General features: G+C 35.9%; 1 protein-coding gene across 2 annotated transcripts in view; it reads right to left on the reverse strand.

Annotated features, from left to right (window-relative positions):
- The window catches only part of LOC108576613 (hexokinase type 2), a 46,775-nt gene that overhangs the window by 13,797 nt on the left and 14,774 nt on the right, over nt 1-18,204 (reverse strand). The window contains exon 1 of one of the 2 annotated variants that reach the window (XM_017939635.1): nt 5,704-6,017. The exons of the other annotated variant lie outside the window; for it this stretch is intronic. Within the exon in view, the coding sequence (XP_017795124.1) occupies nt 5,704-5,745 (42 nt within the window). The 5' untranslated portion in view covers nt 5,746-6,017. Of the gene's footprint in view, nt 1-5,703; nt 6,018-18,204 lie in introns of those variants that run through there. 2 annotated transcript variants of the gene reach the window in all.

Genomic DNA, 18,204 nt, shown 5'->3' on the forward strand with positions numbered 1-18,204 from the left:
AATAATTCGTAAATTTTAGAGATTAATTTTTTTTTTTTACGTTCCATTGAACGTTCTCTTTTTTTTTCTAATTAACGAAGTAATTGTTTGATAAAGTAGATTTTGAGATTTTTTGGAGATTAACGAAGCAAGAATTTATTAGGAAGTAAAAATAAAAAGTGATCGAGGGATACGCAAATGCAAAGATAGAACTGTGCAGGCATTTTTACAAAATACCAATTAAATAATCACCCAAATTTCAATATACATCACAATTGCAAAAACCTCGAATTAAATTTTCGAATAGAAAATACTATTTTCATAAAATAATAAACAAATAATCGTTCAAATTTTAATATACGACACGATTGCAAAAATCTCTAAATAGTCGAAAAAGATAATTAAGATATCGAGAGTTTTTGAAACGCAAAAAACAAAAAAAAAATAAAAAACATTTTCTCGTAGCATAGGATATTCCAATTTTTCCTGAAAAGTGAAAAACACGCGGATCTCTAAATCTTTCAGAACACACTCTGAAAAATGATAAATTGGTAGACGAGGACATTTTAGTTAGAAAAAGAGCCAGTGAAAGCGCGAGTTATTTCGTTCACATGGATGACGAAGGGGAAAGGAGAAACATCGATATGAAAGGTCGCTGCCTTTCCCACCCAAGGTCCGCGAGAGTGAAGGTCGAAGGTTTTGAACACGATCGAACGAGCCATTCCATGGAATTCAAGTTCACGTTTCCAGAGTGTTGGATTGAAATACCTTGATCCTTTGATATTTCCACGAAATTTCTATCGATACAGTTTTCTTCTACAAAAATAGCACTACATTTTCCAACAAATTATGCTTGTACGAAGCTTAATATTTGAAATAACTGATATTTTCTCAACGAGAAATACTGAAAAATATTTTTTCCACAATTTATCATCGAGTTAGAATTGAGTTTCTAATTTCCTAGTTTCTGGTTAAATCGACAGTCATTCAGTGAAATTTGGCTTCTAAGAAGTGTCGTGAGTCGCTGGAAGATCGCCCAAACTAATTAGATCGCAATTACAGCTTACTCAGATAAAAGAATCGATACTTTTACCTTGTACCTTTATTATGAAATACGTCGAATAAAATTAACCAGTAACGTAATTACTATTTTAAAGAATATTTGCAAAACGAACAAATTTTAATTTGAAAAAAAAATTCTTGATTTATTCAAATTTATCGAAACGTAATTAAATTTAATTTATATTTGACACGTCCTTAAAAAATGATATTGCCACGTTAAAATATAGGAAATTTCAATTCGAGAACTGTCGAGATGTCGTTTGATCAATCCTGCTTCCATCGAGATTTACCATTAGAAACGCAATTCAAAACTTGTGTTTCCTCTACTCTTAAAAAACGTGACTGCGCATTTAATCGAGGTGCTTGAAATATAATACGAGTTAACGAAGTAAAGCAGAGAAAAATTCAGGTACTCTGCTTCCGAGAAAATTCCATTTCCTTGGATTTTCTCTCCTAGGAATATACACGATTCTCGTCTCTCTACCACCTTTCAAGAGCGTAATTAAACATTGTTGCGTACTTGATAAAAAAACACGCGACACTCCACGATACAATTTTTCCGCGGAAAACTTGGAAAATCGAGTTTCGTTATTTTCATTATTACTAATAAAATCACCGTAGAAAATTATTTTTCATTCTTCACACTTGCAGTCGAAAAGTGATTATAAATTTCCCGTCACATGTGTAAATATGGAAAATTAACGAAACCTAACCTAAATTAACAATCCAAAATTCAAATTAAAAAAAGGAAAAAAATTTCTTTTATTTTCTAAAGTAATTTTTTTGTTTTTATTAATTTAATATTTCAAATGGAATGTCTGCGTGTAGAGACATCGAAAAGTGTCACTGTAAGCTCGCAATCGAGATACGATCAAAGTCAAGTTCAAAGCTGTTCCGATCGCTATCGGTAAAATATCTTCAATTCGAAAAAAAAAAAAAAAAAATGATCTTTATCCTGAAAACTGTTCGCATCTCGTATGATTCCTGGAGTCGTAGTGTTTTTTTTTTTCCACGTCCCATTGCTTATTCATTTGAAGTAGCGGAGACTAATGAGTATACTAGCGAGCCCGTCAAGTTCAAGTATAACGTAATAGTTCGTAGACCAGTGTAAATTGCTTTCTTGCGACACGAGTCGCCGGAGTGGTTAGCGAAAAAAAGAGAGAAAATCGTCAGAGCAAGCTACGATATCGATACTACGATCGAGTTAAAAAAAAAGATTTTTCAACATTGATCTTAAATATCTTTAAACATTGATCTAACGTTGCAATCATTTCGTAAATAAAAATAATAATTCCTTTCTTTTCTTCTTTTATATTTAACGTTGTGTAAAAATCACGGTAGATAAGTTCTGTTATCTCGTGTAGTATTAAACAGTTATAACAATTTTTTTCCGTAAAATGGTTATACAAGCATTAAATTTTCTTCTTTTTTTTTTCGCATTTTAGTCTTCGGTGACCTTGGACGTTGGTTTTACGTCACGTATCGTTGAACTTTTTTTACGTAACTCTAGGAAGCATAATTTTAATGAAAAAAGAAAAAAATTCGAAGAACGCTGACAAAGCGTTTTGTATTTGAAAATATAGAAATTATTAACGACATGGACACCCTGTAGAACGGTGACACACACGCGAAGTATTAGAAATTCAATGATATTTCTTCTCCTCGACTGACACTATGTATTCGGAAAAGTTAGTAGAAAATACGCGTGGAATGCGTGGAGAAATTCTGTGTGAAATTGATTTTATTTGTTGCCGCGTACGGTATAGATCAATGTACTACAGTAATTATTTAATACGAAGTTATCTGAGATAACTGCAACGCGATGTAATCACGTATACGTTTCACGCGCTATTATACAAGCAATAAATTATTAATTCGCAACAGATATGGATCTATGCATATTTATTACCAACGATTATGGAGCAATAAATCACCGTTTACGCAACCGACCTACAAATTTGCTATAAACATATTCGAAAAAGCGATAAGTCAACTTCGAAATTTATATTCCAACTGTTTTTAAATTTCCATTACGACTGTACATACCAATGGTGGTGTACACGATAAGGAAACAGTAAATAATCCACCATTGACATTGTAATATGCAGTTGAAAAATGAAAAATTGCATCAGTTATCGCAACGAAATTTCAAGGACACCGGTTTCATCGTGCCAATTCAGGAAACAACGTTCGAAATTCCCGCCAATTTCGCACGCCTTTCCCTTCTTCCTTTTTCCGCGGCTACGGCATTGATCTGGCTGTGACGTCACCGACACACCCGCCAGCCAGCCAATAGGACTGTTTTATGAATGAATGGTATAGTGCATGTAGAACGCTCAGGCCACATGCACGCTACAGGAAGAACGACCAAAGGCCAATGCACAGTGATTCGTCTAAATGCACGTGGTGGTATGCAGAGATACAAATGGTACTGATGATTTTTTTTTTTAAGAGCGCACGTTTCTGCAATACTTTCCTATGCAAATACATCTGTGGCGAGGCATTGAAATCGTTTCCCCGTCGGAACGAACATTAATAACCCTCCTTATCGAAACGTTATCGATTGTCGTGTTCACGGAACGAATGCCAATTCGAAAAACAAGAGGAACGAAATTTAATGCACCAGACTGTTGCGTATGTATTATGTGTGTGTCACGTTTATCAGAAACGGATTTTATATCTCGTCTCACGTTGCAAATAGTACCCGTTCGTATACCGGTTATTTCTAGCTACGTAGAGTGTGTAAAAAAAGTCATGGCCATGGCTTCAGGGGGATGAATCTACATCTCTGGACATTTGTAAAATAAACTTGCCGCAAAATTGTTCACAACAATGAAAATTAATGCTACATTCTTTTTTTCCATCAATGCATTCTGCTCGACAAGAAGAGAAAAAGTTTTACCACGTTTTGATTGCGTAGAGTTACACGTATAGACTAGAGAACCTACGGCCCACATAAGATCCAACCGCGTAGCAGACACTCGGTATAATGGTGTACGTACCCCTACACAAACGAATTCACTTGGTTCGACCCTGCCTTCGAGTCAGTGCATTCTTCGTGTCCTTTAAACCTTGTTGTTCTTTTAATCATCGTTTGTGTAGGGATACAGGGCCTATCCCGTGACTGTTTCACAGCGGACTCGAATTTCGAACTCTTATAGAGTTTTTATTGTATCATGCGTCGCATAGTCAGAAGACGCGGTAACGTTACGATGACAGACGAAAACATTTCTCAAAAGCACGATGATTTTGTTCGCGACCACGAACGTGACACGCTTGCGTGTATATACGGCTGGACATAGGCTATCGAGAGCACGCGACCAGTCACGATCTGCTCTTCCGCGAAACAACCGTCGACCATCGCTTTGTAACCGGGCAAAATCGAAACCGTTACACGTGCAGCGATGCAACATGTTGCACAGCCCGTAACTTCGACATCGTCGAACGCCGTTTCGTGTCAGGAGTGCTCGTGCTCTTCTTCGTACAGTTTCGCCGTTCTTCGGGCATCTTTTTCTACTCGTCGTTTTTCCAGCAAGTCGACGCGTTTCATAACCTAAACTGCACGTTCGACGCGTTTCATAACCTATAGACTTCTCGTTCGACGCGAACTGTTTTCCGTGACTCGATGGATCGTTACGTGAGAGTTTACCGCGTGAAATCATTCCGGTTAGTCGTATCAGCGTGACGAATTAGATTTATTTCGTTATCGACTGCATTTCAGAGAATGTTCGAGCCTCCTTATCGTCGCTCGGCAAACTTTACGTCGAGCCTCTCGTTATTCAGCCATAAAATATTTAACGGCTTATCTGTCGCACGGTACGTGGCACTCGTGTATCGAGAATCGTGTGCGTTAATCGATCTTGGATATGCACGTTGATACTGTGGCGGGTAACATCGAGCGTGCTACTTTTCCCTTTACTCGTCCACCATCGTCACAATCGATAACAAAACGTGCACGAGTTCCGCGTTGTCACGTTCCCGAGGCACTCTGTAGAAACGGCATTCGATAATAGCCAACGGCAGCTGACTTCCCGGAAAACTCGTTTTTACACTTGATCTGACAGTCGGTTTTGTCTATCCGAGAACGCGTCTTGAGATTTGATGAATATCTCGTGACGTAGAATCGCGATACTTGTCAGTCGCTACGATCGAACACACGTCATAAATCGTTTTTATTATCCATCGTTTCGAGAAACATGGACGTCTTAGCGCATTTTACACAATTTGCCAATCAACATCGTTCCATTAGTGATTTCACACAACTGTAGAACATAATTCTAACCTCGTAACATGGTACACTGAGATGCATCGATCTCTTTGCCGAATTCCTAGAACACAAACGCACAACAGCAGTGGTTCTATGTGAACCGCCATTCGCTCACATGCGAACCGACGAAGAAATTCAGCACCCCTATTCATGTCTCGCTAACCACGAGTGATCGAACGAGCAACGACAAGCAGCACAAGAAGACGATGTGAGTCGAGAAAAGAGAGAGAGATTCCTTAGTTCTCGAGTGTATTCTCGAACACGAACCTTCCTTCTCTCTTTGTGTGTGACACAAAACGAAAAACGAAGCATACACCGTAACGGAATTCCATCTATCGACACGGTACATGAAAACCGGCCGTCTCTCTCCGTGAACAACCATTGTTTCGGCTCACCTGTTTGATCATGTCACTCGAGGATAACTTCGATGTTTTCATTACCCTCCCCTCGCTGTTGCACCCCGAACTGCAAGCCCTCTAGAAGCTTCGTGTTTCACGCGATTTCGGTGGACGGTCCGGCGAGAAAGCGAGCGGCTCTCGGCACAATTCGAGGAATCGCCACGGATCCGTTTCCCTCTTTTCGTTGTGTAATACCGTTTCGGTGTGTGTTCGAGACGCACGAGTTTTGTACACGCGCGTGACAGCACTACGTTCCTGTTCGACCAACCACGTACGATTCGTCGTTCACGAGCGTATCTCACGAGTTTTATATCGCGACTACTGGAACAAAAGCGGCTGTTTCACGCGCGTACCTACACTTCCATGGACGAACGTAGTGGACGCATGGTGGGGCGCAAAGAGGCCATGAAGCACGAGCGACCCACTGACGGATACACGGGGTCCCCTGTTACCGATCAAGCGAAATTTTCTCTGACTTCGTGCCCTATTTCCTGACCTATCTTCCCCTGAAAAACGTTCAAAGTTACCTAAATTTCGTGAACGAAGAAACTCTGCAATCGTCATACAGATTAGGTCAATTATGAATAATGACATAAATTAAGTGTTAATTTGTAATTTTTTTATTTATGTTAAATATTGTTCCAAAGAATGTTTCTACGTCGGTATACGGTGTTATAATTAGCCGTAGTTTAAAAGCTCATCGTATAATCGCAAATCTGTTTGCACAATTGTCGATAATTCATTTTCGTTATTTGTTCACTTAAACGTTCATTCAAATGGAAAATATTATGTCTAGCTCGAATGATAAAGCGCGTAGAACAGTGCAAAAAATAGCGTACGATAACCTAGTTCCTTTTTTTCCATAGACAAACATAAATTGTTCAGAGTAACGCTTTTTACACATAGAAACATGAATCGACAATTTTCTCTCCAATGAGAAACGACAAAGATAATTTTCCTTACCGCGGAAACGCAGACGTCTTCCCTCTCTCGGGAATATTTTTTCCGTCACAAAAATCCTGAGAATCGATAAGGAACCAGACGATATCGTATCTCGAATCGAGTAATTTTGACGATTCATATCGATCTACGTCTGATAAGATTCAAAGACCTGAGGCAAAAAAAGGATATCTCCGTTCTTTCCATTGAAAAAGGAATCATTCAAATGCGAAATATAAAATTCTCCAAGTTTCATTCACTACACAGCCTCGCCACTTCAAAATTTTCGCGATTCATCATACACTGTTCTTCTAATCTTGAATCGGATCACGAGTTCCGATAAGCGGTAAATCAGTTTCACTTGCGATAAATCTTATGAAAATCTAGCTAGTTCTTGCGTCAATTTACAGCGCGGGCTTGAAATTACGCGATACGATACTGTTACATGGGCGCGCTGATGGGGAGACGGACGGTCAGTGGTGGGGGTAAGAGTGGGAAAAACTCCCCGCACTCGCACACTCCGTTATGACCGAAACATTATCGGTGAATGTGCCGCTGCTCGAGACGGAGGCTCGTCCTCTCAAGGGCAAAAAGGTCATTCGATTCTACACCTACAAATTCACCGGAACAGTTGCATCACGCGAATCTAACGCATCACTGTTACACCGGATGTTGTGAAATTGCGTCATCGTATCTCGAACGTAAAACCACCCTTCTTAAACGATCATTTTTTTCAATAATTTTTTTACGCTTCACAGTTTATAAAACGAATATAGACATCTTCTTCTGCTCTTTTTAGGTCGTTTACAATAAATTTTGTTGTTTCTAAATGGACATCGAATTTTTTCCTACATGCAATAAGAATAAACGTTTTGGTTAGATTTGGTTTCGTTCACGTCAACTGATGGTAAACTTCAGTTTGTAGAACGGTTATGCAATATTTAATTAATACAACAGTCTTTTTCTTGACAAACGGAACACCGTTAAGTGGATTTTATTATCGGTTCAAAAGGTTTGCGGTTAATCCGTGCAAACAAAAAATTATTGCTCATTCTGTTTTTTTTTTTTTTTGTTCATTTGTCTTACACAGTCAACCTTGACTTCTATTATTATAGTAATCTCAGGTTCTCCTTTTTTCCTTTGGAAATCTGAAATTTTCACTTGTGATTCGGAATATTATCTAAAAATTCCATTACTTAGTCTTGCTCCTTTTCATCGTGTAATCCAGCTTAAGTACACTTAATACTATCATAAACTGAATGTTAAGATATCGTTTTAATCCACTTAATACGTGGATTTGTAGAACTAATCGAGTGTAGCCATCAGTTCTTTCGAAATAGCGAATAAAATTTCAAAAAATACATACATTCCCGCAAAAAAAAAACTAGCTCGTTTTAAAAACATGAGAAATTTTCCGTTTCATTTTATCGAAAAGTTCAAACAAGCGAAACGATATTATCAGCATAACGATACGACGATTAAATAAATTTCAAGCCTCACTACCCTCAACATTATTAACGTTCGGATATTTACGTTTCGTTACATCGATATCATATATCGGGGAACAAGTAAAGTATTCCATACACTTTAACCAGATCCCGGTGACTTGAATTTGAAACAGTGCCCTCGCGAGATCCTCCGGAGATTACCGTTTTCTGCGAAATAAACGATGTACGATTCTACGATTCTCTTCGATGCTGTCACGGTGACTAGAAAATGCGAGTGAAAGCGTGTATTCGATCGATCGTGGAGAACAGTTAACGGTGTTCAATATTGTCCACGACGAAAGTATCCTTCGAGTCACGATTACTATCAAGTTTCTTCGCGCGAATTTCAATCGCGAATATTTCGAAAAAATCTCGAAAAGGGTCGCCTCGAATTTGGATTCGTTGGATCGTTTATTTTCTTCTTTGAAAAATATGTCTCCTTCAGTCGGTAACGTAGGAAATTGTTTTTTGCAAAAATTTTGCGGTATTCCGATTTCTGTATGGGAAAATTGATTCGATTTGAAGGAAAATTTAACAACTTCTCTGCTTCTCGATCGTATGATGTAATTACTGTGACAGTTCCGAAACTGCGTGCAGATTTCATCAGACAATTGTTTTTGGATCGATGAAGCGTTTTCGTCGGAGAAACGACGATGATGAAAGCTCATTTTAAAATTTGTAAGAAATTAGAAAATTTTCTTCTCAATTTTTAAGATAATCGTGAATAATATTTTCTTCAAAATCAAGCTCTCGAGTGTTTAAACAACGATTCACATTTCACGTGATTTAACATTTGCGGAAATTTTAATACTTAGAGGAAAATATTTATAATTTCGCGAATAAACAATTTCGTTGCGAACGTTTTTATCAAAGAATGGACAAAAATATGTAGAAGATTATTTCTCGTTATCTCTTTCCACGTAGAATAAATAATGAATATATAAAAACAAGGTACTTAATTGGAAAAAATCTCGTTAACTGTTACCTGTGCGATTTATGTCATCGTTCACCGGAAACATAAAAATTCGAACTCGTTTATCTATCAGTGGTTCATCATTTTGCAACAATTAAATATCGTTCACGATACACCATCTGCTTGGCAAAGTCCAATAATACTAGCACAGATTAGATTAAAATGTTAATGCATTCTTTAATTTCACTCTGCATCGATAATTTTCGTAAATCTTCGCATAAATTCATTTTCACTATCAATTTTACACCTTCGTAAATTTTCTACTTAGTTTTCTCTAGCGATCTATTATCAAATTTTTCCAAGGATTAACAGTTGATTATCGTCAAATTAAAATTCATACAAATCCTTCGCAATTTTTCCTTAAGAACCTAATTATTTATTATTCGTGCTTTATTAATAACAGCTAATTCCTGTAAAATTCAATTTCACGATTTTTTAAAGAATTTAATAACGTACGTTTGCTAAAAAAAATTTTGAAAATTTTCCTAACATGTTCCAAGCATTTTTCCAAGGATTGTAAAATTATAAAATTAAATTCTCGTATAAAAAGAATTGCAAAATTAAAATTCACAGAAATCCTTCGCAATATTATTTAAGATTCCTAAATAAAAATTCCAAATTTTTCGAAACCGTTCCAAGCATTTTTCCAAGGATTGTAAAATTATAAAATTAAATTCTCGTATAAAAAGAATTGCAAAATTAAAATTCACAGAAATCCTTCGCAATATTATTTAAGATTCCTAAATAAAAATTCCAAATTTTTCGAAACCGTTCCAAGCATTTTTCCAAGGATTGTAAAATTATAAAATTAAATTCTCGTATAAAAAGAATTGCAAAATTAAAATTCACAGAAATCCTTCGCAATATTGTTTAAGATTTCTAAAAAAAAATTCCAAATTTTCCAAAAACGTTGCGAGCTAATTTTCGTTTCAGTATCCTAGAAAAGCAGTGGCGAGAATAGTCGTCGTTTCAGGCATTTCCTTTCGATAAATTCGCACACGTGAGAATTATTTGTATTTGCGTATTTCACGTGCAATTAATTTCGGTAATTTTCTAAAATTAGAGAAGCTTCGTAAAATCCTTAAGAGTGCATGTTTACTCGAGTATTTTTTATCGAAAGGCAAAGTTGAACCCAGTTGTAACTTTGGACGTTGAGAACTGGAGGGTTCGAATTAATTATTTTGGGGAATCTTAATATAGCATGTTTTTGGATGTGACAGAAATCGAAGGTAGAACTTTCGGTAAATTTTTTGTTCCTCGTCTTCGAATCAATTGTTTTATTGTATCAAGTTTTATATGGTTCCAGAGAATCATAAAACTGTGGATGATTCAACTTGTATTGTTGTAACATTATACTGTTTCATTAACCTATTAACACCCAACCGTTGTCTTTACGCAACGTTTCATTCGCAATTTTTTTTTTTTTTTCAGTCAATTGACATTGTTCAATTCTGTCTTCTAACATTGCGATTATGAAAGAGAATTCCAATTTTGCAAAGTATTTATAGGACAGTGGTAAATTAATTTTCTTTTGCATCGTGAAAATTTCTGTTATAACTCTTCATACTTTTGTGATGACTTTGTCATCATTTTTCATATTTCTGCTATATAACTGTGTCGTGACTTTTCATATTTTTCTTGTAACTCTGTTAGAACTTTCCGTATTTATTTTATAACTTCGTTACAACTTATGTCATACTTTTCTTATAACTTTTAAATGCAGTCATTTATAGGCTTTTTTTTTTTGTCATTTTAATCTTACATTTAGCTGTAGAACACACTAGTAAAATTTCTAGGGAAACCTGTGTGACACCCTATATATATATATATACAATATATAGAAGATATGTTGTTACGAGCTCACGCTTGGTGTCCTCACACGGAGCGGAATGTCGGTTTTGTTTGTTTGATAGAAAAGCTTGGAACGTTCGACGTATGTTAATACGTCGTTCTCCAAAGGATAGGGTTGATGATTTAGCGTGTCGTACGGCAAAAGTACATCTTTGTGAGTTTAGCTGTTCTGTTACTAATGTTACTAGGAGATGGTTATTGAATATGAACAGAAGTACTTCTACAAAACTATATTCTATCAATAATAATATTCAGCAATGGTTTACAAATAATTTCAAGTTAATACGTGATTCTTGACTTGGCGAAAATCTTCCTTATCGACTTTACACGGCGAGTGCTCGGTGGGGGGAGTCGTAGACAGTAATGTCTAGTTGACACTTACGGAATAAGTATCAAGAACTTGGTTGCTCGAAAGGAAATGTAGCAAAAGGCTCAGAGCGTCTAAAATCATGCCCCCTTTTATATTCGAAAAGTCGTGGTTTTCGGCGGTGGGAGGCGCCTTCGTTTGCCCTATCTCTAGTGTTTTTCAGAGGGTGCGCGAGAGACTAGGGACTTGACTCCACCGTGCCGGCTAGGAAGCGCAAGCACGTAACATTGTACACCCTATATAGCCGTACGATAACTAGCGTTGACGCCTGTTGGCGTCGTCATTGAACGTGTTACGGGATGATGGAACAGCCAGTCGGCTTCGACGAGGAACCAAATTCGCCGCGCGATTGGTCGATCGCGAGGGCTCGATTGGTCGATCCCCCATGCATGACGTCATCAACTTGTTCTGCTGGCCAACGGTACACCGGCCTCTGTCGCAAGGACAGACGACGTTCTTCCTTTGAAATAAACGTGCGTTGATTTTTCGCGGGCTTTTCTTTTTATCGGGAGGAATTTCAAACGGAGAATACTTGAAATTTTCTATTATGATTTTTATCAATTTCTATCGAGGAGAATTTCAGACGGAGAATTCGGAAAATTCGCGTTTTAAGTTTCAATTGTAATTTTATGGAAATGGAAATTGGAAAATTCCAAAGTTTTCAATTGTAATTTTCTGGAAATGGAAACTGGAGCATTCCGCAATTTTCTGGAAATGGAAATTGGAAAATTCCAAAGTTTTCAATTGTAATTTTCTGGAAATGGAAATTGGAGCATTCCGCAATTTTCTGGAAATGGAAATTGGAAAATTCCAAAATTTTCAATTCTAATTTTATGAAAATGGAAATTCGAACATTCCAAAGTTCTCAAATTACAACTTTCTAAAAATTAAAATTAAAATACTCCCACGAAGAACAGAGGTAACGATTTCAATTAATAGACAGGTGAATAATTGAATTAAAATAATCGTCGATCACTCGTCGAATAAAAATTCGTTCCACTGTTATCTCGCCGGAAGTTCGAGGAGAACTCGACGATACTGGGATCAAAAGTGAAAAAAAAAAATGATTTCGATAAATTAGTCTCGGTTTTATCTGTCGAGCAGAAAAAGTTCTTTTCGCGATAAAAAGATTAAAAGCGGCAGTGCTTTCATCTGGTAAATTTTAATCCTACGTATAAATGTAACGTCGATAAAGATAACCCCGATAATGCGAACGACACGATCGTATCGTTCATTTTCAAACAAAACTGCTACACGCCTCCACTTCGGCGTTTTAATTAAGCCGACTCGAATTTATAATTAGAAAAAAGTACAACACGATAATATTTGTAAAACACAGAATTATCTGTGTTTATGAAAGAAACGACGATAACGACGATAAAAAAAAGAAAAATTATCAACTCTTCTGTCTTTGATTGAAAATTTAAATAATCATAGAAATGTCGAGGAATAACAACGATAATAATTATTTACGATCGAAATATCAGCTGATAATTATTGTCAAGAGTTGTTTATTAAAATTTTTTATTTCAGATCGAAGTATGACCCGATGTTTCTAAAAAAATTTCTATTTAACAGAGTTATTAATGGAAAAAAATAACGACCGTTTCTTATTGTCAACTTTTTTTTTTCTCAATTAATCCAACAGTCGGTAATGTGCATGTTAATGGTAACTCGGAAGCACCTTTGCAAAAGTAAATTATTCAGCAGAGCGTTTATTTTTTCTGGCCTGAAACCGCGTGTTCGAATGATTGCCACGGTTTAATAATAATTTTCCTAGTAATTCCTCGGTGTAGAAATAGCAGTTTCCGAGGAATTAAACCGAGGAGAATTCGTGCATTTAATCTTGGGAACCGGAATTCGTCATCGACTACGGAAAGAATGAGATCGGCCAACCGAAACGTGTGTGACTCCACGCACGTTCGTCTTTTTTTTTCTCTGTCTCTCGGCGAATACGTGAAAACATTCGCCTATTTGAAAAGGTAGCTTTGAAAGATAGAAAAAAAAAAAGAAAAGAATTTTACATTAATTACAGTTGTTGTGTGCCTGGGAACTGTGTCAACGAAAGATGAGATATCTTGGAAAGAAAAATTCTTATTCTGTAACAATATTTTTTGGTGTCTTTTATTCAACTCGAGTAAAAATCAAAAGATGAGATATTTAAAACAAAATTAATAGAGTTTCTATTAATTGCCTTTCTCTACTTTAAACGAGCAATATTATTTTTGTGTCTTTTATTCAATTCGAGTGAAAATCACTAAAATTTAAGATATCTTCAAAAAAAATTCTTATTGAGTCATTTTTTTTCAAAAATTAATAGTGTTTCTATTAATTGTCTTTCTCTATTTTAAACGAACGATATTATTTTCGTGTCTTTTATTCAATTCGAGTGAAAATCACCAAAACTTAAGATATCTTCAAAAAAAAGTCTTATTCAGTCATTTTTTTTTTCAAAAATTAATAGCGTTTCTATTAATTGCCTTTCTCTACTTTAAACGAACGATATTATTTTTGTGTCTTTTATTCAATTCGAGTGAAAATCACTAAAATTTAAGATATCTTCAAAAAAAATTCTTATTGAGTCATTTTTTTTCAAAAATTAATAGTGTTTCTATTAATTGTCTTTCTCTATTTTAAACGAACGATATTATTTTCGTGTCTTTTATTCAATTCGAGTGAAAATCACCAAAACTTAAGATATCTTCCAAAAAAATTCTTATTCAGTCAGTTTTTTCAAAAATTAATAGTGTTTCTATTAATTGCCTCTCTCTACTTTAAACGAGCAATATTATTTTTGTGTCTTTTATTCAATTCGAGTGAAAATCACTAAAATTTAAGATATCTTCAAAAAAAATTCTTATTGAGTCATTTTTTTTCAAAAATTAATAGTGTTTCTATTAATTGCCTCTCTCTACTTTAAACGAGCAATATTATTTTTGTGTCTTTTATTCAATTCGAGTGAAAATCACCAAAACTTAAGATATCTTCAAAAAAAAGTCTTATTCAGTCATTTTTTTTTTCAAAAATTAATAGCGTTTCTATTAATTGCCTTTCTCTACTTTAAACGAACGATATTATTTTTGTGTCTTTTATTCAATTCGAGTGAAAATCACCAAAACTTAAGATATCTTCCAAAAAAATTCTTATTCAGTCAGTTTTTTCAAAAATTAATAGTGTTTCTATTAATTGTCTTTCTCTATTTTAAACGAACGATATTATTTTTGTGTCTTTTATTCAATTCGAGTGAAAATCACCAAAACTTAAGATATCTTCAAAAAAAATTCTTATTGAGTCATTTTTTTTCAAAAATTAATAGTGTTTCTATTAATTGTCTTTCTCTATTTTAAACGAACGATATTATTTTCGTGTCTTTTATTCAATTCGAGTGAAAATCACTAAAATTTAAGATATCTTCAAAAAAAATTCTTATTGAGTCATTTTTTTTCAAAAATTAATAGCGTTTCTATTAATTGCCTTTCTCTACTTTAAACGAACAATATTATACTTTGATGTCTTGTATTCAATTCCAGTGGAATTCGTTGAAAAAGAAATCCTGCCTGTTCTGTGTTGCAATAGTACAACTAATAAATCATGACGCATGTTCAAGTCGTCTAGAAAAAGCAGGCTTAGTCTGCTGGTGTTTTCACAGACGAACGTGCCCCCAGAAACGTCGATCCGAAAGAGGGAAGTGACGACGATAGTCACGCACGAAGCAACATCTCGCTAACCTACCGCAACCTCGTCCTCTTAACGATCGATTCATTGCTCAAGATTCCGACGGACTTTGCTCATCAATAATAATCAATCAGCCATTTTACTGTATTTGAGAAAAATATATGTACGTGATTTAGTGCAGTGCAAGTCTAGTAGATTACTAACACACCAGACGCGTTTGATACATGTCAAACGAACGTTTATTGTTTCTTTACGAGTACGATGTTCCGGAAACACAAAGAAGGCAGTCTGAACGCAGGAAATTCCAATTATTTCTCGTAACGTTATCGAAATCGTTCGATTTTTCTTGGGATCCTCCGGAGGAAATGGCGGGGAGAACGAGTGAGTTGAAGTTCGAGCAAAATTCGATTTAAGTAGATCCAATTCTTTTGGTAAAATTGAGGTATTAATTTTGAGGTTAGGTTTACATTTTTTTTTTTTCTTTTCATATTTTCACTTTAAAAGTATCGTTAGATTCGATATTTGTTTTGAAGTTAAAGTGAACAATTTTTACAATTTTAATGTTAGTGAAGTATATGCAGCGGACTCTGTGAAAAAATTAACTTTAATATTCCTGGCTCAAGGAATATATTTTTCAAAAATTTAGTCTAGAATATATTTATCAATTCTCCAATTTTCTAATTTTCCAATTCTCAATTCTCCCAATACCCCAATTTTCAACTTTTCGATTCTCTTATCCTCTAATTTTTTGGTTCGCTGCTTCTCTGATTTCCCAATCATCGATCTTTCAATTTTCTAAACTGAAGAAATTCAACGGCCGCAATTCGTTACAACAGTAAGAAGAAACTTCAAGTTCGAGGATTCAGTAGATTCAGAAATATTAAACGAGTTTCAGAGTTCATAAAATGGTCAGATTTCGATGAAGATCAGTGTTCACTGAAAGTATGATTATTCCTGTGAAAATAGTCATGGATGAATAATTGAAACGCCTAAAAGCGCGTCACGTGGGCTGGTTTTACCTTCGGGCGAACATATAGACCGGAAGTGAATGGAAAGATGAATCGGAGCGTCGTCGAGGCGAAGATTTGCACGAATTCTACCTGTGGCCACGGGCGGAACGAGTTGGTGTCTACGTGTTGAGGCTCACGCAACCGTCTCCTTGGATTGTGCGAGCATTTTCTCTTTTGAAACCCGTTTGGCCCTTGAAACGAAGGCTCCACTTGCTTTAGGAGCGTTTTGATACGTACACGTGAGCAGCGAGCGGAAAAATAAAAACTTGAACTTTTGATGACATCGAAAAATATGAAACAGTGTAATCATGTTTCTGCAATTTTCTTGAAATCGATAATTTTCTATTTCTTCTAATTTTCCTCTCTTATTCTCCAATTTTCCATTTCTCTGATTTCCTAATTTTACGTTCTGTCAATTCTCCAATTCTCCAGTTTTCTGGATCACGGTTTCTCTAATTTCCTAATCTTCTAATTCTAATTTCTTAATTTTCTAATTTCTTAATATTCTAATTCTAATTTCCTAATTCCCTACGTCCCCAATTTTCACAACTCCCCAACAATCCCCTAATTCAAACAAACCACCAACACAATTTTCCCTGCTCTAATCCTTGACCCCCAGAAAAGAAGAGAAAAAAGAACCAATAACATCTGGAAAATCTGAAAATCACGGCGATTCGAATGCAAACCTCGTTTCTTTAGAGAACCTTGGCAGAGCGAATCTCCTCTAAATTCTCTTTAAAAATGCATCCCCTGGGCGGAAATTTACTAGGAGACGTTCTCAACTGACAGCCAGAAAGAGAGAGAGAGAGAGAGAGAGAGACGCTCGTCAGTTTTACCGCAAGCGGAACGCAAATATGCTTAAGCCTGCCTTCCTGATTGCCGTTGACGGAGAAAGATCCCCATCGTATCAGACTTCGCCGTCGATTATGCTCGAGTTGCACGCGCTAGACCGCGATACGAGCAATTTGCGGAATTGAACCGTCCGCGATTCAATTTGTTCGCTCAATGAAAGTCCCTCGTGCGTGTGTTTCTTAAGTATGCAATTACTCGTCGTTACGCATTTTATTCAACACCGACCAGTTCGATGAATTCAATTTGGTTCAATCTGTGCCTATCTCGGGAACGATTGAACGCGATTAAATCGGTGCATCTTTCTTATTGTATATTATTCTTCAAAATTTGTCGATCTTTCTTATCGTAAATTATTCTCCAAAATTTTCCAATCTCTATTATCGTAAATTATTCACTGCAATGTTCGATATCGAATCGAGGGGTCGAAAAAGTATTTAGAATTTAGTTGAAAAAATATGTATCACTCTCCGTAATTTCATATTTAAAATGACACATAATTTATGAAAAATTTCTACAATAATTTTACTATTTTGCTACTTCTTTTCTTTCAAATTCCCTCATATTTTTCAGTTTCTTTTTAAAAGAGCTATTCCATCGATTTTAGTATGGAAGTTACAGTACACACCTAAAGTACACTGCTGTCATAATTCCACTAAGAGCTTACTATTGCACACGTTCAAGCGATCGCGTCGCGTCTCACGATCGATTTTCATCTGTTTTATCGATATGACACGCGTTACATCACGTGCAACGTAAATGCAGTGATTTATGCATCGATCACGTGACCGTGAGTATACAGGCCTCGAAGAAGCGTTAGATCGAGGATGAGAACTGGAAGAGAAACGCGATTAAGTTGCAGCAAAGATGCACTGTGCCATTTTGTTTTGTTCGCAATGGTTGTCTTTTTGTCTTAACGAGAGTCAATTGGCCCTTTCCCCTTCTTTCACTTGTCGAATAATAGAACTGATATAATAACGACGATGAACATTGTTTATTTGTTTCAAGTAGAATTGAATTGTGACTATCTAGAAAGATTAATCGATCACGTCTCCTCTCTCTTCGACCGAAAGGTCGAATCTCGTTCGAATATAGCTCAATTGTAATAATTGAGAAAATTGGAATCATATATATATATGTAAGGAACAGACAGAAAAATAATTTAAGGGACCCCCCCAACAACCGGGAATCGAACCCGGGACCTTCGGCTTAGCAAGCCGAGGCTCTGCGCACTACGCCAACTACTCCCTCTCTATTCTCCCTTCGAGGTTTCCTATTTGGGGGCGGAGGCCCCGATACTACATACAGAGAAAATATTTTTTTCCAATTTTTATTTTTTATCGGTGT

This window comes from Habropoda laboriosa, unplaced genomic scaffold, assembly GCF_001263275.1.
Source record: "Habropoda laboriosa isolate 0110345459 unplaced genomic scaffold, ASM126327v1 scaffold385, whole genome shotgun sequence".
In the NCBI taxonomy this organism is placed as follows: Eukaryota; Metazoa; Arthropoda; class Insecta; order Hymenoptera; family Apidae; genus Habropoda; species Habropoda laboriosa.